Source organism: Caloenas nicobarica, chromosome 3, assembly GCF_036013445.1.
Source record: "Caloenas nicobarica isolate bCalNic1 chromosome 3, bCalNic1.hap1, whole genome shotgun sequence".
In the NCBI taxonomy this organism is placed as follows: domain Eukaryota; kingdom Metazoa; phylum Chordata; class Aves; order Columbiformes; family Columbidae; genus Caloenas; species Caloenas nicobarica.
This window is the reverse complement of record NC_088247.1, coordinates 106024513-106052427: the sequence shown is the minus strand read 5'-3', so window position 1 is coordinate 106052427 and position 27915 is coordinate 106024513. Positions and strand designations below refer to the sequence as shown.

General features: G+C 43.1%; 1 protein-coding gene across 9 annotated transcripts; it reads right to left on the bottom strand.

Moving 5' to 3' along the window:
- Positions 1 to 612: 612 nt before the first annotated feature.
- On the bottom strand, positions 613 to 27915 carry STON1 (stonin 1). 9 transcript variants are annotated; one of them, XM_065630944.1, is made up of 5 exons: positions 27858 to 27915; positions 14609 to 16602; positions 5116 to 5318; positions 4634 to 4740; positions 613 to 2422 (listed from the first exon to the last, which is right to left on the bottom strand). In XM_065630944.1, the coding sequence occupies exons 2-4, from the start codon at positions 16551 to 16553 to the stop codon at positions 4666 to 4668; spliced, it is 2223 nt and encodes a 740-aa protein (XP_065487016.1). In that variant the 5' UTR covers positions 16554 to 16602; positions 27858 to 27915; the 3' UTR covers positions 613 to 2422; positions 4634 to 4665. The 9 variants fall into 9 exon arrangements, 8 of the variants coding, with proteins under 8 accessions (XP_065487016.1, XP_065487017.1, XP_065487013.1 ...); XM_065630945.1 differs by having other exon boundaries at positions 4653 to 4740; XR_010605916.1 differs by lacking the exons at positions 613 to 2422; positions 4634 to 4740 and adding exons at positions 8534 to 9505; positions 9667 to 9741 and having other exon boundaries at positions 5246 to 5318.

The window sequence follows — 27915 nt, the reverse complement described above, 5'->3', positions numbered from 1 at the left end:
GGAAAGAACAGCAATGAAGTGAAAATGAATGTTAACTGTATTTCCCAGTGTCTCCCAGAATAGCTGACTGGTTTGCTACAATGACAGCAGCACAGCACAAGTGGCATAGTTATTTTATACTCGAAGCCCCTTCTCTGGATGCTGCCCCATAAACCTTTGCCTTATTCCCATACTTCCCCACAGATGTTTCACTATCCCCCTAGTAACAGTTCATTTCAGGAACAGACTTTGAAATTTGTCAAAGTCTTAAACAGTTTTCACTACATTATATTCAAATATTCCAGAGAGATCGGAGGAAGTACTCAATAGGAAAAAACACGGTTATCCTTTGGCTTACTATTGTTATGCAAATAGAGCAGGGAAAGGGCCTGCCATAAATGATCATTAATGGAATATAGTGCACCGTTCAGCTTTCTGCAACTAGCTTTAGATGAGGAGCGGTGTGTCCCCCACACACAGCAGAACTGCTCTTTCTAATAAACTGCAATACCTGATGATACAAGATCAAACAGTTAATTACAGTAAATGTAAAACAAGCTTGATAAATTTCTAGTGAGGGGACAAGAAACTGCTAGTTTGAAATACAACTTTATTTTTTTAATCAATATGCAATCTACAAAATGTTATTACAAGATTATCAGCATGATCTGTTTATGCTTACACTGACAAAAGACCCAAATAAAATTATATTTTCCATTAAGAATAACAGCACTGCTTCAGAGTTATCAAAATTATGGCTAAGAACTACTAACTGCAGCAGTTAGTTACTACGTTGAGTCAACAAAAAGACAAATAAATGTAAAATAGAGGTGTGGACACCAACACTGCAGTGAAGAAGTCCATCAAGTAAAACAAATGCAACTGAAAGCAACATGTGAAAACATGATTTCAGATGTAAAGTACTTTTGGACAATTAATATGGAATCTAGAGGAAAAAAAAAAGCAAGGAGCATAAGGATGACAGCAGCTGGGCATGATGTTCAATGGAATGCAGCATCATCCTTACTTCTCCAGAGCTGCTACACAGGGGCAGCTGAACCATCATTCCCAATCACTGCAAAGCTTCAGTTTTGGCACCCTATAACAACTCTTTTCCTCTCTTTTGTGCTCTTTTCTGGTTGGAATAAGCAAGCACAGCAGCTTGCTTACTTACTAGCATTGGTGTTGGGTTTTTTTCCTGCCCATTACCACTATTCCTTTCTTCTTTTTTTTTTTGCCTCTCCTTTATTCTTAGAGACTTTGATGCAGATCCCATTTTGTCAGTTAAAAGACTTCCATTGACTTCAATGGGTGTTTGAATCCAAAATTACATCAAGTACCATTTACCTACAGTAATACAATTAGTATGACAAAGATGAAGGCAAATATAAAGTTTGTCGGTTTCAGCAAATACAACGCTTTGCAAATAAGGCAAACACACTACAAAAATAGCTGTTCTCATTAATTTCTGTTTAAAATATAAAATATCCCAAACCCTGCTGGTCCGTTGTGAAGGAAACACAGGTAATATTGAAATACTGCCCTGTAGTAAATGTCAGCCAAGTGTCAGCATTGTAAGCGACCCACAGAGTTGGAAGCATTTCAGCAATGGCAGGTGCAAAAAGCTCCAGTCCTTCTGCTGGCTGGACACTGAGCATCACAACAGCTCACAGCAAATGTACCTCTTCTCCATTGCCCTCCCAAAATTCAGTTAGACTCCTTATAGCCCAGATATCTAAAGAGTCAAAGCCAGCATGTTTACCCACTATCACCTGCTGTAGCATTTGTAGGAAATGTTAGCAAATGAGTCTTAAACATTCAGAATTTTTGTTCAGTAGGTTACACCCAAGGACATCAGACAATGCAGAAGAAAGAGCAAGCCTCTGTGTTTCTGTGTTGGCGTGCTGCAATAGAATAGGAAGTTAGAAGTTGATGGGGGAAAAAAAAGCCAGACAACCCAAACTTTCTTTAATTAAACTGCAGCCTATTTTAAAATATTCTGACAGCAAGGCATATAAACATCAGTTTGAGACTGAACAGGGTAATTACTCAGCCTTAGGCTGCACTAATTGTCAGGTTTAAACTGAAAGTCATGCATGAAACAGAGTAACTTTCTTTCAGTGTGGCAATATTTCTGTGGAATCAATTCCCTGTGATCCTGATCCAATTCCGATTAAAGTTAATGGTGAGTCTTGCAGGCCTCTGATGGAAATCCAAGAGTCTACAACATAGATAAAGCTGTAGCTTGACCTTTTTCCGTCAACAAGTTCAGTAAGGCTGAACGATCATTTGCACGACACCAGATATAATACACACTCACTAGCAGGAAGCATGACTTGTAATGGGGCTCTTCATCACTTAGGCCATTCAAAATAACAGCTCATATCTTGAGGGGTCAGCGCTACATGGGCTTCTTGAACACATCCTGAGACACAGCAGACACCTGACAGAAGAAAAGCAGCCGTTGGTTCTGCGGGACTTGTAACACCACCCAGTGCCCAGGAGATGGGTGCTACCAATGGGGACCCTCAGGTGAAAGGGTCACAGAACAGCCTGGCTGTCCCTCCTTCTTCACAACAGAAAAATAGGGGCCAGCTGGGCAAGACAGGCTTTGGACAATAACCACTGCTAACCGAGTTATTGAATTAGCTGTGTTAATGTCAATCAAAACAAGTCAGCCTCAGACAAAGGTTACTGCAGGTATCTGCAACACATATTTTGCTTCCTCTACCTTACCGAGCAAAGAGGTTAATAGATACTGTAGCTCTCGTATAACCATGGACTTCAGCGAGCTGCGGAGCTCTGCTGTGATGGTAAGTATAAACACTTCACCCTAGCACACACTGTGCCCCTTAGTTCAGCTGAGAAGTACATAAACCAAAATTAAATATGAATAAAACAAACCAAAGGTTTGAAGGTGCTAATGGCTTCTCAAGTCAAAACACGCATGGAGGATAGAATAGCTGAGACATATTTGGATCACAACAACACTCAAACACTTGCTTAGATTTATAATAGTATAATGTGCTAATAAAAAGGGATATATAGAGAAGCCAAAATACCATAATAGTCTATTTGGGGCTTTGGCAATGCAATACCCATAAAAAACCTGCCCTCAGGACTTACTATAGGATCTATTACCCATTTCATTCTCAGCTTCCAAATGGGGGGAAAAGTTTATTGTGATGAACTAGGTTCATATTATGGCCTTCTGTTTCCTCAGACTGGTAATTTTCTCAGCACATATCCCACATATTTCTACTTTTGGGGAATAACATTTATCTGTATTTTTACACAGTGTTCACATAAACAGTTACAAGCTGTGACAAAATATAAAGTGAGCTTTAGTGCATTACTATATTTTTGTTCTCCACTAATTTCAGTTTGAAGTAAGGATAATTTTAGGAAAACTGCAGCAGGAAAAAAAAAAAAAGTATCAGGAGCATTTTTTTAATTTATCAGATTTTTTCAGACCTGGAATTACAGCCTGCAGAAAATGACGAAGGGGATAGTGGCTGAGGGGAAAAAACCTTTCCCTAAATGCCAATAATTTGTGGAAAACATAGTTAACACATTGATATGGGGAGAGCAGCTCAAGCTGCCTGCTGAGGCATCACAGCTTCCCCTCCCTTGCGATAGTCTATTCCTGCTTTGTTTCCCCATGGAAAATGCTGCCTTCAGAGCCAGCAGCATGGCTGCATGGAAAGACATGACCTCTGTCTTAAAAGCTACTCAAAGCAACAGCTCCTGCACCTTCCAAACCAACATCTGAAACTTGCATCCTGAAGAGAGACCCACAGCAAATGGCAGCAACCAGCCATTTCTTCAGTTTGTGGGGAAAACCCACCGCTGGTGTAAACTCTCAAAGCTTCATCAAATGAAATGGGCCTGGACTGATTTACACTTGCTGGGGATTTGTCCCTTTGTCTCACTTGCTGCAGTAGTGAGAAAAGATTTGTCTAATGCTGGCACAGAAACTTCAATCACATCTGCATATGTTTTTTCACCCAAGAGATTACTTTGAGTCAACTTATAAAGTGCTGGGAAGGAAATACTTGCAGCCACAGAAAAATGAAGAATATTATTGCAGAGAGACTTTTCCCATTTTACCAATGAAACCACCCAGTTCCCAATTCATTAACTGAGGCTCTTGTAGAAAATAATATTACAGCTTGTTCCATTCATAAATATCGAGGGGAGCAGAAACACGGGGGACTTCAGTTTTCAAACACCACTAAAAAATCTAATTGTTCCTGCTGGACAGATGCTGGTGTGCACGTAAGCACTCTGGCAGTTTTTATTGCTGAATATTATATGTCCAAGTGACATGAAGTCTTTGAGTAGTACCATTAGGTTTCAATACGGAGTATGAGATCATTCCTAAGTCATAGATATGCAAGAGGAAAATAATATATTACAATCAGTCAATTAAGTGCCCACATCTTGCAACTCTTTACAAGGAGACCTTACTCATACCACTATTCCCATGACAGGAAGTTTACTTGAACGCAGGCCAGTCAAACCAGTACTGGTTTGCAGAATCAAACCCAAAAGCACCAGAAAAAACCAGAAAAATTCTATGACCACGTTTATCCTAAACTAGGTCACTGTACTTGTTCTAACAATAGAATTTCCTATGTAAATTGATTCCTACTAATATCCTGTGACCATGCCTCCTGTCCTCTGTTACTGCATCAGGCAGTTGCCAGCCTTATCTGGATCTTCTCCATCAAGCCTAATCCACTTCTTTTCAATTTCCACCTGTAGTCACAAAACAAAAAAACAGGTAGAATTAGCAAATAATTGGGCACTGAAAGTGTGAACTGAAGCAACTGCAGGAATAAAAGCTTTGACACAGAATCAAAACGTTTCCAGACCCAACAGACTTCAAAACCACTACTCCCAAAAATCGTTCAACTGAGGAAAAACAATGTTGCATTTGCAGTTCTGTTTTTCAGCATCATCTTTGATCTGACAAGGAATTATTTTTTAATGATTCTTTTGCTCACAGTCATTATCACAAGTGCATGCAAGATATGGTTAGAATACAAAGCACATTCGCCTTGCAAATACTGTGTGGAGGGAGTGGGGAGGAAGAAGAGGAGGAACACACAAAAAACATAGCCCTGAAAATACCTGGCAATTGTAAAAAGCTTTCTGAACCACGTGTTTCTGGGGCTGCACATCGCTCTCTATCCCCAGTGACTTGACTTCTGTTCCTGAGGCACAGGTATCGTGAATGACAAACTGGACAGTAGCAAATGGATACCAGTCAGATGGGATTTCCTGGTCTGATCCGAGTTCTAGTTTGTAAGACAGGCTGTGCGGATGATCTGAACCTTGGAAAAGAAAGAAAAAAAAGCATCATGAGTCAATTATCTTTTCTTTGTTTACAGTGCAAGGTTAAGCTGCTAGCAAGAGAGCACAGCTTTATCTTTTATTAATGCAAAGCTGTTATGACACAAGATTATTCTATCTGTAATCTCCTACTATTTGGGCATAAGGTGGCCCCTTACTCATTTTTTCTCTGCTTCAGCACATTTTTCACAATCATTGCAGTTTTACAAATAAATTTGCACAAGATTTACCAGATCCTCACAGCTTCTGATTAAGAGAAGAGTATTACAAACTTTGAGATTGGTTGCTAAATTCAGACTATTAGTGAAGAATCTCAGTTTTCACTTAAAAATACATTGCTTACTCTTGTAGGAAAACAAAAACTGGACGGCCCAAACTTAGCCAAGGCAGAGATGCCTCCCTGTGTCCAACAACCACCCTTTCCAGAGCTGTCTGCTGTAGGAATTTTACTGGAGTGTTTATTTCAAGTACTACAGCTATCTTGTGTATCATCATTTATTACAGTGTGTCTATGGCAGGAAGATAAAGGTACAGCTCAGAGTGCTGCTCAAACAAGATAACTCCCAGCTGCCAGGATAAGGGATACCTGGACTCCCTTTCTAGCTTGATGGGAGAAGAACATACCCCATTTCTTCCAAAAAAAGTATTACTAAAGTAACTGTCATGTTACAAAGCAGAGTCCTGAAGGACTGCCCATGTACTGCAGCATATCCTAAATTACTCTAATCCAGCCTTAGATTCTAGGGATCGCTTGCTTTAGCATTTTTTTTATCTGGCAACGGTAAGGGAAAGCATTTCTACTCCTCCTGGCATACAGGAACACTGGGGTAGAAAGCCTGTTTTCCAAAGAAACTGAGGTCCGCAGGCTCACTATGTGCATGAAAGCAGTATAACATAATGAAAAGAATCATTTATGTCACAGCTGCCTCTCCGAATTCTTCAAGGCAAAAAGCAGTAATTCTCTGTTTCCCCTCCTCTCCAGGATTTTAAGCATCAGCATAGACAGCTAGCTACCACTTGGCTGCAGGCAGGAAAAATTCAGAGAAAGGATTGGCCGTATTTTGTCAGAAGCAAGCCTGGCAGTGTATATTTAGTTTTCATCCATTATACTAACAGCATCTCAAAGTTCAGACAAAAATGTCCCATTCTTTACGCACTCACTTTCTCCAGTGGCAGGAATCAATTGCATATCAGAATGAAGAATATATTGAAGATGGAGTTAACATATGCCAAGTTTTATCCATCCCATGGGAAAAATTGCTATAACATTCCACTTCCATAGGCTCACAGGCATTTCGCAAGGCAAAAATAAATTTAAAAAGCTACATCTCCGCTGCTCCTGGGAGCCTTGGGCTGGGTGCATCCTCTGGTCTGTGCCGCAGGTTTTCTCTGCAACCTGCCTCACAGCCTGCACAAGCCAGTTCTCATTTTAGGAGATAATTTGCATTCGAGCAGTTTGATGGGCAGAGTTCTGTCAAACACACGTGTCTCCGACTTCACCAGAACGAAGTCTAATTCAACAAACTGACCTACAGATTTCCCTAAAAATCAAGGCTTAAAGAGCATGAAATTCATGTTTGCCTTAATCATACTCATTTAAACTTTTAACATTTTGTTTTCCTTTTGACTAATTATATAATTAGTATAATTAATAATTCCCTCCCTCTTCCATGCTGTTACACTCAGTGGCAGAGTTAAAACTTGATTACCTGGAAAAAATGCTGAGGGATGGGAGAAAGGAAGCGTCCTTCAGATTATCAGCCCCTGAAGTTCAGATGTGGGAGGTCTCCAACTTTTTTTCTCCCCTTTTCTTTTTTCCATGTTTACGCACAACAACAACCAGTAGCTTAAAAAGCTGGTTGCTGACTGCAAGTGTTCCTCAGTCTGTTTGGTTGACCCCAAAGGCACGCACACAGAAACACAGCAGCATTTACAGCCACTGTGTTGGACAAGGGGCACATCACTGGCCAAGTACATTCCTCCACCAGCTGGAATCCCTAAGAGGCTGATTTACAAGCATCCCCTGCAGGCTTGCTTCCAGCAGTACATTGCATTCCCTCCTTATCCAAAATGCTGCTTCTTTACATAACTACTTGTGACGTTCATAGATGACCTGAACTGGATTTCAGAAAATAATGCTATATACACACCAGCTAGAGTCCTGCACCATGGTGGAGTATCAGCCTCTGGCCACCAAATCTCCCAGGCATCTTTCAAGAAACATGTATCACATGGAGAGCCAGCAGCCATTCCCCACACGGGACTAGCTGCTTCTTTCTAGCAAAGCACGGCTCTAATACATGCTCATCAGGAACTGGTTACAGAAATCATAGGAAGAGGTAATACAGCTTGCACTTATAAATGCAAGGGCAAATCTATAAAAGGGACTGGTAAGGATCACAACAACAAAAAAATATGCAGGTCCTGAGTTTTGGGAATGAAGCTTCCCCTAAATATGTCCAGTACAATAGTGCCTTTAAGGTGATTGGGAAGAAGTAGGTGCCCAGCAATCGCCAGCACCGAAGGAAGGAAAACTAACGAAGCAGGACAGCTGGAAAGATCAGATAGAAAACCTTACCCCTCCTTGCAGACTTTGCAACCTACCTGCCGCACCAGCCAGAGCACAATGCTTTACAGTTAAATGACCACCACCACCCAAACCATGGCCTATGACCAAAAGCAGCAGTACTGTCACCTCCTTTTTATGTAAAAGCCTATGGCTTAGTTCACTTGCACATGAATCAGGCTCAGAGTCAGCCACACAGATACATGGCAAGGCTGGTATGGGGGTGGAGTAGGAGGTACCGGCTGTGATTTGTGCTAACACCGCGCTCCCAGCGTGTGCAAGACATTACTCACAGCGCAGAGCACACTACAGGATGGGGTCCTTCAAGGCACTAAAGCACAAAGATACCCAAGCTTGCAACCTCGTGAAGGTCTTAGCCAAAGGCATGCAATGCCAGGGGTACGTGGCGCGTGGCTAAAGTTCTCAGGACAATAATACAATAAACAGAGACAGGTGAAACCATAACATTAAGGAGTTTATTACTGAAATAGAGGAGGGAACAAGGTCAGAAACAAACATTACAAACACCTGCCAGCTCCTAGAAAAGGAAGTTGGAGGAGGACTGAACAAGTGTAAGGAGGAGATGGCACTTCGTCACTCATGTACACAGTGACAGGCAGATCTGTATACCTCTGTGACATAAGCCTTGTCCACAATCTGCTGCTGGCCATGTCTTCCTGTGTCCAAGCCCACTGCTCCTGCACTAGCACTCTCTTGGTCCACAGTCCCTCTTCCAGACTTCTTGGACATGGTGGAATGAGCCCTTTGTGGGGGTTGGCCTCTCCATCCTTGAATCTGCCACCATCCCAGCAACACCTGTGGTGACAGCACCACCAGGATAATGGTGACCAGAAGCAGCACCTCATTCCACAGCCAAACTGAGAGACATCATCCCGCTTGTGGTACCACAACCCACTCAAGCTGTGCTCCTCTTGGATTCCGGGACCTGCTCCACTCTCCGGTGGTGATGCTGGGATGCAGCCTGGCAACACACTTATTTGACCTGGTCTTTGTCCGGTTTGTTGGGTTGGGATGTGCAGCAACAAGTGAAGGGTCCTTCACAGCAGCAGTTGCAACGCTAAGCTGGCACATCAAGCCTGTAAAGTGGCGTGCTCTGCCTCTGGGGCTATGGTTGACCAAGGATCTGAGGAGAAAGGATTTGTCAAAGAGCAGTAGCATCTTACTTGGAGTCCATTTGTGGTAGTAGGAAAAGGGTACAGATCTAAGGGCTTTTGGAGATCAAGTTCAGCATCTTCCTGTTGTGGGGGAGGTCCATGTAGAAACAAGTAGCAATGGGAATTGTCTGGAGAATTGTTTTGTCTTCTGAGAAAGGGAATCCAGAAATAAGCACTGCTTGAAATTTTCCTGGACAGGTTATCTGATGGTAAATGTTGGCTGATAGATGTCTGCTTGAGCCCAGGCATAAATGGGCCATTCCTCCTGGCCTGCTGCTTCGGGCTCTTGTGTTAGACGTGGTACAGATGTGGTTCAGTTCCATATAGCATCTCTGGTCTTGTATTCCAGCTAATCGACACCCATGAGGTGGCCTTGGTGTTGGGATCCAATGAGTTCTGGGGTCCTTTCTTTCCCCTAGGTGGTAATCTGCAAAGGTAGAGATGATAGTTTGAGGATCTGGGTAAGGCTACTGCCCTGGGTCCTCTGGAACAGCCTCCACTGGACCCTTTTGCCTACTCCCAAAACAGAGGGTTCCCCCCGCGCATCTATCTCCTGTACCAATGTCAATGTCAGAAGGAGATACTCACCATTTCACTTGAGGAGAAGTTCCTCTGCCCACTGCTGGGTTGTGGTAGGAGCGTGGAGCAACTTCTTCCCATCGGCTGTCAGACAATAAAGTGATCAACCAACACTTTGGAAGACAGTGAACATTGCCTTAGTTTTCACCTAAAACTGGCCAGTCCTTGTCATCTCTGCTCTGTTAAACTGCTGTTTCCCAAACCTTGTATTACCCTGTGGTTAGAAGAAGGAAGAACGGCTGCATGTACAAGATCCTTTTGCAAAAAAAAAAAAAACAAAAAAAAAACAACAACAAACCTGTAATGCTGAATAAGCCAGAAAAGAGGAAAGGTAGTGCTGTTAAAATACATGGTGAATGAAGCAGGCATGGTCTAAGTCTGTACAGCTGCCCAGTGGAAGCTAAGACAACATATTCAGATGCAAGCCCAGCTATCCAAAATGTGGCCCACCAGGCATCATGGAGACATGACCATCTGGCCTGATGGAATGAAATCACTCCTGAAAGGCAACCAGATTATTTGGGGAGATAACTGAGCTTTTACTAGCTAACTCAGGACACAGAAGCCCTGGGGTTTAGGTGTCTAGGCAGCTCATTAAGACTTGAAAATTTAGCTCTTATTTCCTAAAAGTGATCCAAGCCAAAACAAACACATCAGTAAAACTATGAAACTAGATTCAAACTGTCATTTAGCAGGTTGCACTTCACAAACAATTTATAATCTAAGTTTGCTGCATTTACTCACACTATTTATCCTTTATTCACCTGTATGAGTAGCATTCAAGCAACCTTGATCTGAGAAAGGCTCATGAAGCCAAGCAATTTAGGCAAAAATAAAGTGCTAGTTATTTTAGTTAAGTAGTAATTCTATTTTTGCTGAAATTGGTTCAGTTCTAAGTCTTATTTTGAATATGAAAACATCAACAATTGCTAAGAATGAATTTACATTGTTAGAAGTTAACAAGGGGTGCATTGATCCAGCTTTCTGGGAGAAATGCATAGGAAATAGGGGAGTGGGAGGGTACCACAGCCAAGGAGCAGTTTGCAGCGGTGCTGGTGCCAGAAGGAGGTGCTGGGCAGGGATGGAGCCCACATAACAAAGTCATGGCTTGGCGTTTCCACCCAGGCAGTTTAGCAAACAAGAAAAGCAGCAGATGAAGATTACTGGGAGGCAGATCACCTCCCACACTTGAGTCCACGCTCTGATGCTGGAGGCTGCCAGCAGCCACCAGCTCCCCTGGCTCCATTTCTCTGTGTTGCTTAACCACGGCTTCCTCACTGTGGCTCCAACATGCAGAAGAAAAGGAGAAATAATCAGCTGAAGAACTGTTGCTTTACACAACGGCAATACATACAGTTTATCCAGTGCAAAGACTGGCCCCATGGCCCCAGTAACTGTGATGAAATCATAACATGGTCTACATTTTCTTATATGATGCCCTGATTTCACAAATGTAGATTCAATCTGCGGAAATTTCATTGGATCAACTCTTCAAAGTCTATGGCTTTTTAACTTTTTTTTTTTGTTTTTTAAATAATGCTAACACTGGCTCCAAACTCTCCATTTATATATCTGAGGCAGCTTTTAAAAATCTGGGCTATCTTGCAGCTCACATCAACTTCACTTGATCAACACTCTTCCAAAGGAGCACTTTAGTACAATCTAGATGATACTAACATAGTTTGATGTCTATAAATGAGTTAAAATGTAACCACAGGCAAACTTTCCATTCCTCCTTTCCTTCCTCTCCTTTCCTTTCCTTTCCTCTCCTCTCCTTTCTTTTCCTTTCCTTTTTTCTTTTTTTTTAAGCCTTGGACAAAGGCTTTTTGAAAGCAAAAGTCTCAGCATATTTTTCTTCCTGTAATAAATGTATTATGAAAGTTTACATATTTCTATGAGTTTGACTGTCTCCAGATTTTTGGCATGCCTTGGGACAACTCTATTTTTAAACTCTTAACTGCATACAGAAAACTTGATAGTGAGGTTTAAAATTTGACTGGTCAGTATTACTACAAAAATATTTTTTCGAATGCATGAACGTTTCAAGGATACAAATGATTTTGCAGATCTCAGCCAGGGGAATTATTCAAATGTCAAAAGTTTAGGCTACTGGTCAAAAATAATGTAAAGCTGTAGAATGCCATGAAAAAAAAAAAAAAAGAAGGTTCTTACTTTCAAATAACATAAATCTGAAGTTAATTGTGCACATCAAATCTTAAGGTGAATGAACTGTGGGGAATTAAAGACTTCGGAAGACTTATAATCCTCTTTAAAATTGCCTGACTAAATTGCTGACTTATTTTGCAGAAGCAAACCTACATTAAATAGCAAAGAATATTAAAAGCCACCCAAACAGTCAGTCCCATAAGCCTTGGGAAGACACACGGGCCACAGCAGCACAGTGCAAATTCTTGGAGCCTGGAGTGCAAGACACACATCACAGAATCACAGAATGTCAGGGATTGGAAGGGACCTCAAAAGCTCATCCAGCCCAATCCCCCCGCCGGAGCAGGAACATCCAGATGAGGTTACACAGGAAGGCGTCCAGGCGGGTTTGAATGTCTCCAGAGAAGGAGACTCCACAACCTCCCTGGGCAGCCTGTTCCAGTGCTCTGGCACCCTCACCGTGAAGAAGTTTCTTCTCATATTTAAGTGGAACCTCCTGTGTTCCAGTTTGTACCCATTGCCCCTTGTCCTATCATTGGTTGTCACCGAGAAGAGCCTGGCTCCATCCTCATGACACTCACCCTTTACATATTTATAAACATGAATGAGGTCACCCCTCAGTCTCCTCTTCTCCAGGCTAAAGAGACCCAGCTCCCTCAGCCTTTCCACATACGTACAGATTTTGAAGACCTGAAGAATCTTCTTCGGTCCACCGGTTCTCCTACATCTCTCCATCAGCTCCTCTGCCCTCCCTGTCCATTTTCCAGTCTACCCAACCCCTCCGTTACTGCCTCCCCTTATCTTCCCTCTCTCTGTCATCTCCCTCCCCACACCATTCATTCTGGCTTGGCTGCCTGCCCTGTGTTGGCCGATGCTGCGTCTCCTCCGCTCTCCCGCTGCCCATCGCTTGGCAGCCACCAGCGTCCTGTCCCAGCAGAGCGCGAGATATCCCGGCAGCGAGCACGACGTGGGGCTCAGCCAGCTCAGGAGCAACCAGATGGCATTAGCCACAGGTCCAAGCCGACCACAGCTTCTTCCAAAACAAACGAAGGGGAAAAAATGAGATGGCACTAACGTGACGTCATTTCTGAATCTGACCGTAGCGGCATTTGTGCTGTTCCTCCTGCGGCGCGCATCGATAGAAATTGAAAATGCAGAATTGCTCAAGGTTTGAGAGACCTCATGGCTCAAGCAAGACCCAGTCTATGTGCAAAAGCCACCAGCATTTCCATACAACATCATTAATAAAAATACCAGGAGCCACACAATTATCGATTCTCTCAGAACTGCCACATTAGCATGTTGATGAGGATGCTTTCAAATGCTCTTTTAATACCAAAACTAATCTAATTCATATTTAGGCTCAGGATAATACTCCCTTTTCATTTGCTCCTGCCTCAATTTTTCTGTTGACCTGTTACTTTTGTCACTGAAATATCAGTGAGAAATATTCAAATATCAAACTGTAAAAACAAACCAGTCATAATTACCTAAACAACAGATCACATCAATTAAAATTCACAATTAGATAAAAATAAGAAAAAAATATCCTCAGGAGTTTTTTTGCCTTTACTGGTTTTTTTAATAGTTTTGAAAGAGAACTCTTGCATGGACACACATCTAGCTGTCAGAACCAGTGAGTGGATACATCAATATAGTGCTGGCATACCTGAAACCAGGACTTAAGGAGCTTATATCTTTTCTATACATTTCAAAGAGGTGGCTAGTCCAGACTGCTAGGATACTTCAAGACTAGGCCAATCCATACTGCACACTTAGTCCCTTCTTAAAAGCACAGATTTTACGGATATTTTAGGCAAAATGCTTTAATAGATGCCCTTGTCTTACACAAATCCTCAAAGCCTCAAATACACATAATGCATATCCAAATGCCTTCACTCTACAGAACCTGAAGCAGAACAATATATTCCTCAAGAATTTTTATACCTTTAAAAAGTACTATATAGGGCTATTACTTTGGTATCGTGACTGAAAACTGGAACTTTAAAACCACATATTTACATTTTCTTTCCCCCCAAAAATCATATTTTCTCCATTAAATTAAGGAAAATGAACTACTTAGTGAGAAATTAACTCCCACTTGTACTACTATGAACTTAGGTGGTTTTAGTGCTGCAGGTTTTCAGTGAGGTACCACCATCAGAGAGAAAGAGGCATTTTTTGTCAGTGCAGTTATTGCCATAAACGTACAATCTCAATGCACAAACTCATAAAGGAGGTAATCGATAACAGCCTTTGCAAAGCACACTCAACTTGTTACAGGGAGTTTGACCACAACACCTTCTAGTTACGTATCTAGTTATGTATCATACCTACCGTTTCTTAAGAAGTGCTAGAAAGCCAAGACGCAGCAGTTACAATACCACCGTTTCTATCAACTCTGCAACATTGGGTGGCTACTGGCATTTGCTTCCCATCCCACCGTTACCCAGCTGGTACATATGAAGCATAAACCCTTCCCTCTTTCTTACCATGGATTTGAGGTTTACTTAGAACAAGGAGATCCACTTCCATGATACTGCATCCTTACAATTACTGAAAATAATACATCTGCCCCCATCAAGTAAGTTAGGAAAATGTGCTTTAAAATAAATAAATAAATAAATAAAGCTGTATTTTCTTTTTCCCAAAAAGTTACTCCAGCTTCTACCAATACTACCGCCCAGATAAAAATCCAAACTACAGAAGCTGATGGAGTTACACAACCATAAAAACAGTGAAGACGTGCACCCAAGCCCATCATTTTATAGCGCAAATTATTTACTTGAGTTTTTATCTGGAAGCCTGTCTATCTTCCACACAACAGCCCTGTAGGCACTCTCGTATTTTGCTGTTCCAACCGAGACTTGTATTACAGGATCAGATTCAATCTCATGTAAGGAGCCAAGGCATGCTCTCCTATTCATTTTTGCTTTTAAGGACTTCTGCCGTTGGAGGTTCATGGTCCAAAGTGCTTTGACCCACTGTGTGGGAACGGGAAAGCGTATCATAACGTTTTCACAGTATTTCGCAGAGGGTAAACGTGTTGGAATCAGAGCGGTTGAAGACATGTTTATAAAAGCCTGAAGTTCAACGCATGCCCCCTGAACAACTACCAAAGCCTTCACAGAAAAGGGAAGGTCTTGCCCATTATACCGTGTCCTGAAACGCATCAGTTCCAGCCTACAGGCATCCGGGGGCGTAAACTTAATAATTCGCGATTGCTCAAATTCCTGCACTTTGACACAGTTATGGAAATGGCAATCAAGAATATCGATCCATTTCTTCTCCTCCTCCTTCTCAAAGTAACGCTCGTCCCTTTTCTGGAGCTCCAGGTCGTTCAGGGTTAGAAAGCAGTCGGCATTTCCATTCACGAAACACAAGCAGTAAATGTGTGTGATGACGGCACTTTCTACGAGTTTTCCGTCCACCTTAGTGACTTTCCCCCAAAAGTTATCTACTATCTCCAGAGTCATTTCCTGCTCCTCATAATTCCTCTTTTGTCTAGAAATGGTAGGAAGTTTCATCAGCTCTTCCTCAACCGTTACGAGGAAATCAATGAAGTCATTATAATCTGTGGTACCCAGCTTTAACATCTGCTCAACCTCTGGTTCATGGGTCACTTCTACTTTGGGATGATACCTCCTTTTCTCTGTGTAAGACACGCACTCAATCTTCACAGTATGGATTTTTCCTGAGACATTATAGCTCTCTAATTTGGGTTCGGACAGCTTGCAGTGCGGCTGCAGCTGGAATTCCTTGAAAGGTTTCTCCAGGCCCTTTTCATAATACATCTGCAACACACCTCCAGCTAGGACACTAAGGTAAATAGGGCCCCATTGCCGAGATGACATCATGTTCTTCTTTTCGGGAATCCTCAGCATGAACGGCCACCCACTCACTCTCTGGCTCCTGAAGAGGCTGTGTGGGACGGCAGGGGAGGGCTTGTGCCACGCATGAGCGCTGGGTTCAGGTGGGCTTCCCGTGGCGTCGCAGCTGTCAGCTTGCAGGTGTTCAAGCCTCTCGCAGATGTAGCTGAAGGAGCCCTGGTTAAGGCTTTTCTGATCGTGGCAAGTTTCTTTGTCTTTAGGGCAGCAGATGCTCTTGTCGAGTGCTTTGTCCTTCCTGTGCGTGCTAACATTAGCTGGTGATGTGCTGAGTGAGCCTCCTTCCTTCCAAAAAGGACTGGAAAAAGCATAGTCACTCTGGAAGTACGGGAAGCGCCCGGGTGCTGAGGACAACTCTTCTGACTCCTCGCAGCTTCCTGGTGGGTTAGGGCTTCCTTCATCTGTTGATTTGGAAACCAAAGTCTTAACTGGATGGTCCTTGGGTGAGGTGTTCAAAGGAAGGCTGCTGGGTTTCTGTGGGGTTAGGGATGAGCAAGTCACGGGTGATGGAAGATGGTTAGCGTTTGAAGGCCATTCAGAGATGGGATAAAGGATGTGAATCCCAGGTTTTGGGATGCATGGACTTGCTGGGTATTCTCTGGTAGGTGTAGTAAGTGGAGAGTTGCTTGGGGGTCCAGGGCTTAGGTAGAAGTCAACAACAGGAGACGAGAGTGGAGTGCTGCCTGTAGAAGATGATCTACTTGAAGACTCATGCATGCTAGAGAGATTGAGTTTAAGGCCATTGGCTTTACAGCTACTCTGATTATCAACCAATTTCTGAGGTGACTGGAAGAGCGGCTCATCATCGAAGGTAACCCAGTTTGCCGGATTTGTGGAACACATCTTGTAGGAGAAACATGAGGCACTTGCACATGTATCACCCGCAAATTATCTATGAAGAAACAACAGACAGTCAAATTAAATTTTCTTGAAAGACAAAACAAAGACACCCAACCCTTAAAGATTCAAACCACAAAAAGCTTAAAACATGCATGCAGTTCACAAATCCAGAGTACTTTGTATTTTACATGTATAATCTCAGACAGCCGTGTAGAAACAACAGAAACTGCCCATGAATCCCTGCTGCTGTCCTGGGTTGGGGATCCAAGGGAGAGCTAAGCTTTGTGGGCTGTTCAGAGCACCTGATGTTTGAAGCCTCTGGATCAGAGAGAGCAGAAAGTCCCCCAGCGGTACAGGACCGCTTGTGTAATACTTTCTACTATACGGCTTATCTGTAGCTTGTAATATAGAGAGCTATTTCATACTAGGCCTCTGCTCCAGGTGAGGTTTCCCCTCCACCCCACCATTAAACAAAACAGTGTTTTACTATGAATGGTGCAGCTGTTTCCAAGAGCAAAATTAGGAGGATGAGGGGGGATTTTGTTTTTGTTGTTGAAAAGCTGTAGCCGCTCAGTGCTGATGGCAAAGGTACACATGCTACAGTCATCAGGGCAACACCAGCCCACAGAGATAACGTGCCACTGAGGGGCCAGCTCCTGAGGTCTCTCCAAGGCAGACACTCTCCTCCTGCAACAGGCACAGGCGATGGGGCAGTTGCATGAGCATCCCCAGGTGAAAGGCAGCAGGGGGTGTATTGTAGCCACCAGAACTTGCTCACAACTCGTAACCTGCTCCATGCTGCCATCTGAGGTGCCTCCTGCCAGCAGCGGGATGCGCAGACTGGTCCCAGATGCCTTCCAGACCTGGGCAGGAATAACTTCATGTCAGTTCCTTGAACCCTGGCCTACGCTTTTAGGGAATGGACACCTCAGAGTAAAGTTAGAGAGGGGCTGGAAAAGCTTTAGACTTTATTTACAAACAAGAAAAAGTTAGCCCTAAGGAGTGATACATCCCCGTTGAAGGGTATAGACTACAAGTGAACACCAGAGATAAAACACTGGTGAAACTCAAGTCAAGGCCAAGTAACAACAAACACATCTGCTAAGCATTGAACTGGCTGGTGGCCTGGAAAAAGTACAGGACTTTAAAGAAATTAATAAACTACACTTCATCAAATAAAGTATCTTTGGTAAAGGGCTCGGCTAGATGTCCACTAAACAGGCCTGCAAACAGTAAATAATTGTGCCTTTGTGGTTTTAAATCATGCACTGATACGTAAACGCTCACTGTATCCTCATGTAGGATATGTCATCCCTGAAGTTATTCCTCCCCACTGCTCCTGACTGATGAGGAAGCGAGCAGTAAATTGCTAACAACGGAGGAGGAATTGAGTACAATGAAGCACCACAGGGCACAGATAAACATCGTTCATTTGAAAAAAGTTATTCTTGTTATGTCGGAACACATTCACATTTGCCTGAAAGCACAAGGCAGGCAGAGTTCATGCGGACAAAACCACCTGCACATACATTATTCCGTTAATTAAGGTTAGGTAACAATGACTTAAAGCCATTCCCCTTCAGGCACAGACAGCCATAGTTTGCCTATTTATTAATTGCATGGCAGTACAGCATATAATCGCATAACCACAAAAGCCCCTGTTTATCTGTAGTGTTTAGAGAACAGTTTGTTTGTAGAGATGCTGAAGTTCAGCCAAGGGAAATCTTATGCTACGAGTCATTATTTTTACCATTTCCCCATTATTTCTTGTACAGTTTATAGCTGTTAAGAAAGTACCATAACCCTGGCACAGCCCGCGCACTCTGTGGCCGAGCAAGCAAGAGCTCACACACAGAAGGGCTCTGGTCCTTCATTATTTTTTGAGCCCTTGACCTTTTTGTTCAGTGAAAATATTTGTACTATGCTAGTTATTTTATAAGCACTCTCCTCTCCACTTACAGAGAGAGAGAAAAGGAGCAAACAAGTTACGACTACCATAGCTCAGACACACACAACTACCAGTGTATCCTTCACCCACACAATCACTTCATCGAAATAAAGCGTAGCAATGCAAGGAGAAATCACAGCTATTTGGTCTCTGACTTGGTTATCATTTTTTCCTCCCATTCCATCCTGCTCATCCTTTCCCTCTGGTTGCTGGCACTGCTCCTTCAGCAGTATATATGGATTACTTCTACATCGGGAAGTTTCAAAGTTGTCAGATCTTGCTTCATCTTAACAAGCCCCGTGCGTTAATGACAGCTTATGCAATGCGAACTTGGAACGCGGCTTTTTCTCTAACAGCCAGGGCCGCGGGGCACTCTGCAAATAGAGAGCAGTAGGAAGCGGCCTCAAAGGCTGCGACTAAAACCTCCGGCATTTGCAAGAAAGAAGGGACCACCAGCGAGAGAGAAAACCGTGCTGAGCCGGGGCAGGGGACACCTTTCTCCCCGGAGGGGCTGCGGGGCGATGCAGGGGTTCGGCGTGAGGCTCCGCAGCCATTCGGTACGACCACAGCTAGGCTGCAGGGGCAAATCACAAAACACTGAGATGTGCCAGTGAAAAAGAAAACATTAAATGGGAATGTAAGTAAATGTAAGTAAATACAAATGTTGTTCATAGTAAAGAACACATTCCACAGCCTGTTTCCTTTTCTTGCTAAAAATGAAGTTTTTCAGCATCCTTTATTATTTCCAGATGTTGACTTCCCCCCCCCCCACCCCCCCAATGTCTGTTGCTATTCACTTTTTAAAACGTGATGTTACAGATTATTTGCCAGGCTTTTTTTCCTGTTACAAAACAAAAAGATGTTTGAAATTCACCTGCCAAATATTTAACTTCAGCCAATAAATGTCTATGAAGCAAACCACTTTGGCAGATGGAGCTCTCATCTGCAGTTACAATACCCTTTGCATACCTGTCAGAGGCTGCAGCTTTCACCTTTCATTGCTTTTCCAGAAATGTGTTGTTTTGGGTTTGGTTGGTTGGTTGGTTTGGGTTTTTTGTGTGTGTAGTTTTGGTTTTTTTTGGGGGGGTTGGTTTGTTTTTTGTTTGCTTTTTTATGATACTGATGCTAACAAAAACGTACATGCAAAAAGTTAGTGTTGAAACAAAGAGCAGTTCCCCTGTTATTGCTCACTGATCCCTCAAACAGATTGCTAGGAATGGAGGAAAAAAATCCAAACGGATCTTTAAAAGCTGTTTTTATAATGTCATGCTAATAAAAGGAAATGCACTCTCTCATGTGTTATGGACAGCACCATTCATCTAGTATTAAAGAAAAAAAAAAGTCTTATGCTACTTTATGTAGTTTGTTCCCTGCTGCTTTTACATGTGCACAACACCATAAATTAGTCTTTTCTCTCAAGTTCTTTTTTGTTCTAAAAAGTGCTCCTAAATTCCTCCTCAAGAATTCTTCCTCGAAATGGCAGTAACCTCAGACTTTAGGATGGATGTGTTTTGACTCCAAAAAGCTCCCATGGGACCCACGTAAATGTAACCCAAACGTTTTGGGTAAGAGGCTCTCTATTACCACATATGTTATGCAGCCCATAACATCTAAATTACAAGCACGTGTGATATCTTGTTCAGATATGCGACAGGAAATACCATTTTTAGAATATGGAAACTGCAAACAAAAAGGCTGGCTGAAATACCAGTTGATCCTAAATCCATCTATTCCAGTGAACCCGAAAGCTGCGACTCATCTCAATTAATCTTCTTCCTGAAAACAGTCTTCCCATTTATCAGATTAACTCAGTCCCTAAGCATCTAATGAACAGTAGTTGCAGCTTAATTTCTTCATTTTAATACCTTGAGGATGTAAGCAAGAGAAATCCTACCCTATTATTGAGAGATTTTATAGGCTGTAGCTATTACTGAGTCCTTTGTTGCTCCAAAAATCCCAGATCAAATCTGCAGCGAAAATACTGCTCAACTTTTGTGCCTTGCTGGGGAGTATTGTTATCTCTTCGTATGGTCAAACAGTCATAATAACTTCCTACTTGCTCCAAGGTGCAATTCAAGGAATCGACTTTGGTACACTTAATCCAGGTACAGCCTGGTCATCAGCCAGCTGAGGATGCTGAGTTGTCACCCAGCAATGTCCCTGACAGCGTGGCCTTGTGTCGCCTCCTCCACGCAGGGAAGCAGCAGCATCTGAACCAGCTCAGTGTGTGACTGAACCCCCTGAGCATCCCACTACCAGGATCTTCCCCAACGTTTGGCACCAGCTAAAACCCCCCAGCACATCCTTGTGGATTTAAACACAAAGGTCCTTTTTTTTAAATACTGGAGGAGCATGGGGTCGGTTCACGGGGAGTAGCAGGGAAAGACCTCCCTTCTGCAAAGCATAAAGCAAGTGAATGTAATGTTTAATGGACAATACTCACATTCCAGAATACACAGAAAAACATAATTTTGTAAACGCGTTCCTTGTTGGCCCTCTAACTAGAGAGGCCATTGTGGCTTCAAACCTACTAAGCTATACGTCCTCTGGATAAATTCTCTTCGTAACACTTGAGCACGTATCTTACATGTGCCACTTCCATGGTGAGGTCTTATTGGGCAAATATCAACCTCACAAATTGTTTCAAGCTCAAAAAAAAAAAGCAGGTTTACCTACACACAGTGTGACAAAACAGTTAAATAATCCCTTCAAAATAAGCTGAGCTCTTCGCACGAGCTACTCCATTTGTGGACAACACCTGGCTGTTCTATTTCCACCCTTCCAGAATGTCTATGCACCCCATATGCTACTACACATTATACTTCCAGGAACAACATCAACCATTGTGCATAGGCTAAACAGAAATTTAACGCAAAACCGTGCATAAATGTTGCAGTGAAGCTGTCCCCTAACTATACCATATGAGTTGTTACTGTTTCTTGTACAGCTATGTAGACAATTCTTTAAGCATTTTGCCATAAAGCGCAATAGTCTCACAGGAAAGCACAAATTCTCCACAGTTTAAGTAATAAAGCACATATGGTATATAAAATAACCTAAACATTTGTGAGCCCTTGAGATATCTAAGTAAAATATGGTAGATCTATCTCTGTATTTTACAGTCATATTCTTTTTTTATTACTTAACTATGCAAAAAACTTGAAGAATACCTTATACATAAAATACTGCTTGATTTATGTTGATTTGCCTCAAATTTTATTTTGAGACTACATATGGCTGCACTTTTGTTTAACTCTACTTGATGTCTCCTAGACCGAAAAATAAAGTTCTCCAACCTATACCTCTGAAAGAAACACAAGCAAAAGGCACAAATGTCAGGAAATAGGAATTTCTTGGCTTTCGCTAGTATTTGGGATATATGCAGAGAGTAATTCTCCCACTGCATTACTCATTTCATTACTTTTAGAAAATAAGGAACTGGTGTAACAGTCAAAAAATATACACTGACTTCAAAGTGTAACGTGAACTTATATTTACATTGCATGCTCTCTGGGACACAGGCACAGCTGGGAGAAGTTCAGAGCCCGCAGCTGATCTGTTTAATTTGGAATTCCTTACTTCTGGTCCCAAGAGCTGGAGGAATTAAAAGCTTTGAGCTTTTGACAGCGTGCACGTCCGCAGAGTAAAGGCAGATGTAACTCATGCAAACACCTCTCGCTATTACCCGAGTCTGCCTTGAATCAAAGGGGATTTTACAAATAAGCTGGTTGGTACTTGCATGCATGAAAAAAACTAACTTTTTTAAGGGCACCAACAAAACACTTCACAATACATTCCCAAGCAGAGAAAACACCTCCTTTCCTCTCTGGGGAAAAGGATACGGCAGAGGCTGAAACAGCCTCTGGAGAGGATGGTGTCACACAGTTTGGGATATGGGGACTACCCACCACAAGGGCAAGTCCCAAGGGCCACAGCAGCGACGCGGTTTGCACGCCGGAGGGATGCTACACAGAGGCGCCTGACCAAGGAGGTCTGAAGAAACGCCAGCTCCCCTGCCTCTCAGAGACACTTCTCATGCTTCAAAGGCTGCAGCAGATGGGAGATTCACACAGGAGGGAAAACCTACAGGAAGGTCTCAAAAGAAAATAAAGAAAAGCAGCAGCGCTGCCAGATTCTAGCCTGCTGGGCTGTGGTTGAAGTGGGTCTTCCCCAAAGAAGTAGCTCTTATTCACAACAGAAGGAGGCTAGACAGTGAAGACCTTCCAGTTTATATGAAAATTTAGCATGGCTATTCAAAAAAATTCCCGTTTTTGCCATGGAATAATCACCCAAACCTCAGCTGCTATGCACTGTAATTAAACTCCTTTTCATGTCTACATCCATTCTAAGAGACCTTCCCCAAAGTTACTCAGATGTGAGGTCATTTCAAAGCTGCCTCAAAAAGACAACAAAACCTCATGCATGACCGGTCTTGTGTGTAACACGATCAGCTTCAACCCATCTCCCCATGTACTGCAAGCACCGATTCCCACACCCTCCCTCGCGCCGCTCCAGCGCTCACACCACCACGGGTGAGTCAGTCCAGCTTGCTCCTTCAGTGTTTTCTTAGCTGGGAACAGAAATCAAGGCAGGAAAGCTTAGTGACAACATTTTACTGGAAGCGCCTGTAGGATTTTACAGGGACATGCCAAATATGCTTTCTACAGGAACTAAGAGATTCTCATAAATCACTCCAACACAGTCACCTGGGATCTGCACCACCATCCCTCTCCAGGCTTTTTTGCAGAGATCATTATCACAAATGGAACTTTCAGAAGGAGATAAAATAAGCATATAGGCAGCTAATTTAAGTGTCATTGGGAAAGATACTGTAATGGAGACCAGAAGCTGCTCTTGGAAGTCACTCAAGAGTCTCTCCATCAGTGCACGCAGCCAAGCACTGAGCTGCAAAAAACAATAGTAGACCTCTTACCCTGGGGCCACCTTGCTCACGGGAGGGGAATTATAAAGTTACTTGCAGCAATTCCTATACTGCTTGCTGTGACATAGTTCAGTATGCAGGCACATTACAAAGCACATGAATCAATGAGGGCAACAGCACGGAGAAGTCAATCAAAAGCCAATTTCCAGCTACAAACCATCTAAGGAGCACAGGCTTGAAATGCACACTTTCTAATATATATATATATATATATAAAGTTTTCCCAATCCACAGCTACATGTAGCTATTTTGTTTCAAGAAGATGCAATTGCATCTTGCACCACACCACCAACTCTGGATAATTATGGTGGTACCAGAAACAGGTACAGTTATAACCTGTTATGGTTGGGGGTTTTTTTTGTTTGTTTTTAAATGTAACAAAAGTGACAACAAAATGCGCTTATCTCTGGTATATCACCAGGTCTAACCACAAGAAAGGCGAACACCAGTACTCGACACAAGTCTAACCATGTTTCTTGAGTCCATCGATTCTAACTTCTCAGTTAGTTCCTCTGGAAGAGACTCATCTCAATTGTCCAGTATTTTCCTGTCCACAGCTGGATTTCCTATCTTGGAATGTGACAGGCTGTGCCAGGTCTAAGTAACGTGTGCCTGGTAGCATGTGCTCCTGCGCATCTTTGGCTGCCAGGCTGGCGACTGAGCAGGCAGGACGGGCTGTACCCACCGTTGTGCTCCATTTGTTGGCACACGGGATGGTCAGGAAAAACCTCGAGAGCACTTGAATCTGCTATCAGAGGCAGTAGGAGCATTTCTACCAGCTCAAATTAAACCACAAAATGTTATACTGAACACCTTTATCAGAAGTAAACTCACATTGCTTGGAAGAAATAATTAAAAACATTATCAAATCAATATTAACTACGCAGTGTTTTTATTTTCTGCTTTCCTGGATATCACAGTGCCTTTTCAGATACACCACTTGTGTGCAAGATGTGATTTCACCTTCTCAAAACAAAATAGTTACATGTAGCTGTGTATTGGGAAAACTTTTTTTGGGGGGTGATGTTAGAAAGTGCTGGTTTCAAGCCTGTGATCCTTAAATGGTTTGTAGAAATCATTTTTAATCCACTTCTCCACGCATACGCATGTTTCTCTCACGCACACAACACACCTCTCCACGGGGCCCTTCTCCCTGCAAACGAAACCCCCGGTCAGGAGATGGACGGGGCAAGGAGGAGGTTGCTGGGCTGTGGGGCTGCGGGGAGCAGCGCGGGTGCACCCCTGAAAGGCGCTTCTGTTCCCGCTGCCATTCAGTGTGCTCGGCCAGTCCTGCTTTATCCCGAGTCGCGCTCCTCTTCAGCATCACCATAGTGACTGCATAACTTACGCTCCGCAGGCAGATTTCGGAGACCGAATGGACAGTCACAGAAGAGTCTCCTGTAAACTATTGACACTAGCTGGCATTTTACCGTACAGAAGGTTTGGGGTTTTTTTTAAATTAAAACAAACAAACAAACCAAACCAAAAACCAAACAACAAGCCCTCAGCATAGTGCTCTGGCCTGGAAGAGACAGGAAAATGAATCTGTTTTTATTTAAAGTACTTCCGCAGGTCACTAAGTTAATGGAATGTTACTGCATCTACTGAAGCAATTTTTAACCATGTTTAGGAAACATGTTATTATTAGGAATGCACAAACATCCCACAAAAGTTCTCTGGTCATGGCAGCACTGCAGAGGGCTCTGGCAAGGAGTTTAACATCCCAAACCCCTCCTTCTCCCCTCCCCCTGACCAGAGGCAGAGATTTATGCCACCACGCAGCAGAAATGCAGTTACGGGTGGCTGTTCCACTTCTGTAAAATCAACAGCCTTTTAATTTTTTTTTAGGATTAAGCAGCCCTCTGGATGAAAAAAAAAAAAAAAAAAGAAAAAAGGCCTGACCGTTTTGGAACACAGATCATGTCAAAATACTACACTGGTCATGGTCAGAAATAAATTTAAACCTGGCCTTCTGCCTGTGCTTGCAGTGTCCAAGGAAAGCGATGGATGAAATGCCACAAAGAACACACAACGCAACAGTACACTTCAAAAACTCTTGCCATGAATCTCAACAGTGAATAATAAAAAGCAGGGAAGCTAATGGAAATAGTAGCTTTAGAATTTTCACTGCACAACACAATACACTTTTTTTGTTGTTCAGAAACAGTTTTTAAATCCTCATTTAAATCTGCCTCATGCTTCAGTGCCCAGTAAACATCACTAGTACCTTCCTGGAGACCAACACGCAACGTAAAATTTGCAAAGCTCTTCTGGACATGTGAAGTGCTGCCTGACAGCTATTAGTAATGTTTTCTCCCAGACCAACTCTCTTAACTGCAGTTACTCCCCTTCTCCCTGCCTTAAAGCCTTATAAGAATACCAGCACCAACGAGAAGGAGGGTCACTATTAATCCTCCTTTGTTTATTTGGAGTGAGGTATTTTTAATAGCAACTGATGACAGTTGCATGAGAAAGTATAACTCATAATGCCCAAAAAAGCCTCACTTGAGTTCTTCTCCAAAAGCTTTTTAAGACAGATGTGTGGGCAGCCTGGCTTTCTGAAGCAAGACACTCCAGCTCATATTTACACCAATCAAAAACATAAGGAGTGGTGGACTAGAGGAACTTTGTTTACCAAAACATGAAGTACGACACTGTCCATGATAGTGCATCACTATTCATGTAATTGGGTGCATTTCATGTTAGAGTTAACATTCACATACAGAAAAACTTAGAAGTAATTTGCTATTTAGAGATCTGGATTTGGGCAGCGATATCAAAAAGCCGGGCCATTACAGTTACAAATCCCAATAATTTTTAAAGCGAGGGAAAATAACATTATTTGTGCAGGAGAAGATGGGGAGAAGGAGAATAACGAAATTTGAGCATGAAACAAGGACCTGGTACCTGCCTTCGGGCAGCATTTCCCAGTGCTGTGATTTACAGCTCTGACCTCCAGCCACACTCCTGTGGCACAAACTTCACCAGTGCTCAACTACCGCTAGTTACAGAGCAGTGCTGAGCTCTCCTCTGCTCACACACATCCTCAGGAAGGCAGCTGATCTTTCCTCCTAACACCAAACCACGCAACTCAATATTTTGTCTTCAGCTACCTTTTTTCCCCTCTTGTTTTACACACATAGAAAAGTCTCAGCTTCCAGACAGGGAAAAGCGAGTTAACGGCAAAATGAATAGTTCATATTAAAGAGCCTCAGGCTCCAAAACTTCTGTTCCCTCCTCCCTAGACAGTCATTAGAACTCGCCCAAAAAGAAGCCAAGTCCAGTTTGCAGAGAAATCGGCAAGAGTTTCTGGCGTGCTCCACCTCAGAGGAAAAACATTCCTGCTGGGGAAGGTAAGTGTAGACTTCTGTAACTTGAATTTTGCTGGGCTGCTACAAAATACCCTGGTCAGCATTTTTCCTAGCGCATTTCAGCAGTGCTCTTATTTGCCAGAAATACCAGAACATCTGCAACTTTAAAAAAAAAAAAAAAAAAAGACCACACAAAAAAACCCCCACCACACTCACGGAAAGTCATTCCTTCAATGAGTACTTGTTTAAAACTAGAAAGTGAAAACTCTTCCTTCTTGCCTACAATATGCCTGACAAAAACATCTCCAGAGTTTGCACTAAGGGTGTATGTGGTTAAGTGTGGTCTAATCATTTCAGCACCGTGAGGCACATCCTTCTGCATCCGCCCCAGTTGTTTTCCCAAAGCCCTGCGCCCCGCTGTATGTACGGGAGGGATTTCTGCAGCGGTCATTGCAAACACCGTGAGACAACACACACTTTAACATCAGCTGAACCACTAGAAAACATGAGAAAGGCTCCAGGAATTCATTTAACTCCAAGGACTAAATGAAAAAACTTCTCACCCGCCTCGGTTTCCTCCCTAACAAGGCAAAAGACGTGGGAGCTGGATCCTGCGGGATGCCCGTCACCCAAACCCCACCAGTTTCCGCAGCGGTTCAGAGCTCCGGGTATCCCGTGCAAGGCCATCCCCTTTTCACCACTTCTACTTCAATTTATTTTTTTTTTTTTTAAGGAAAAAGGTAAAAAAGAAAGAGATGAAAAAGAAGGGAAAGGGGAAAAAAAAAAGAAAAAGAGGAAAAAGAAGGGGAAGGGGGAAAGAACAGGGAAAAAAAAGGAAAAAGAGAATAATAATAAAAAAAAGAGCTAAATATATACTTTTTAGAAACCCTTTCTTAATCAAAACAAAGCAGCCCCATCCACCGGCCCATTTCACGCCAGGACTTCAGTCTGCGCCCCAACTACCGGGAAAACTCCACTTTTGCCCGAGCCCCCCCCGCGCCCCGGGGACCCGCTGCATCGCTCCGGACCGCGGAGCGGCCTCCCCCGGGGGCACGGCCGGCCCGCCGCCCGCCGCCCGCCGCCACCCTCCCGGGCGCGCTGCTTACCGGCCGCTCGCCGCCGCCATGAGCGCCGCCCGCCGCCGGCCCGCCAGGGGGCGCTGGC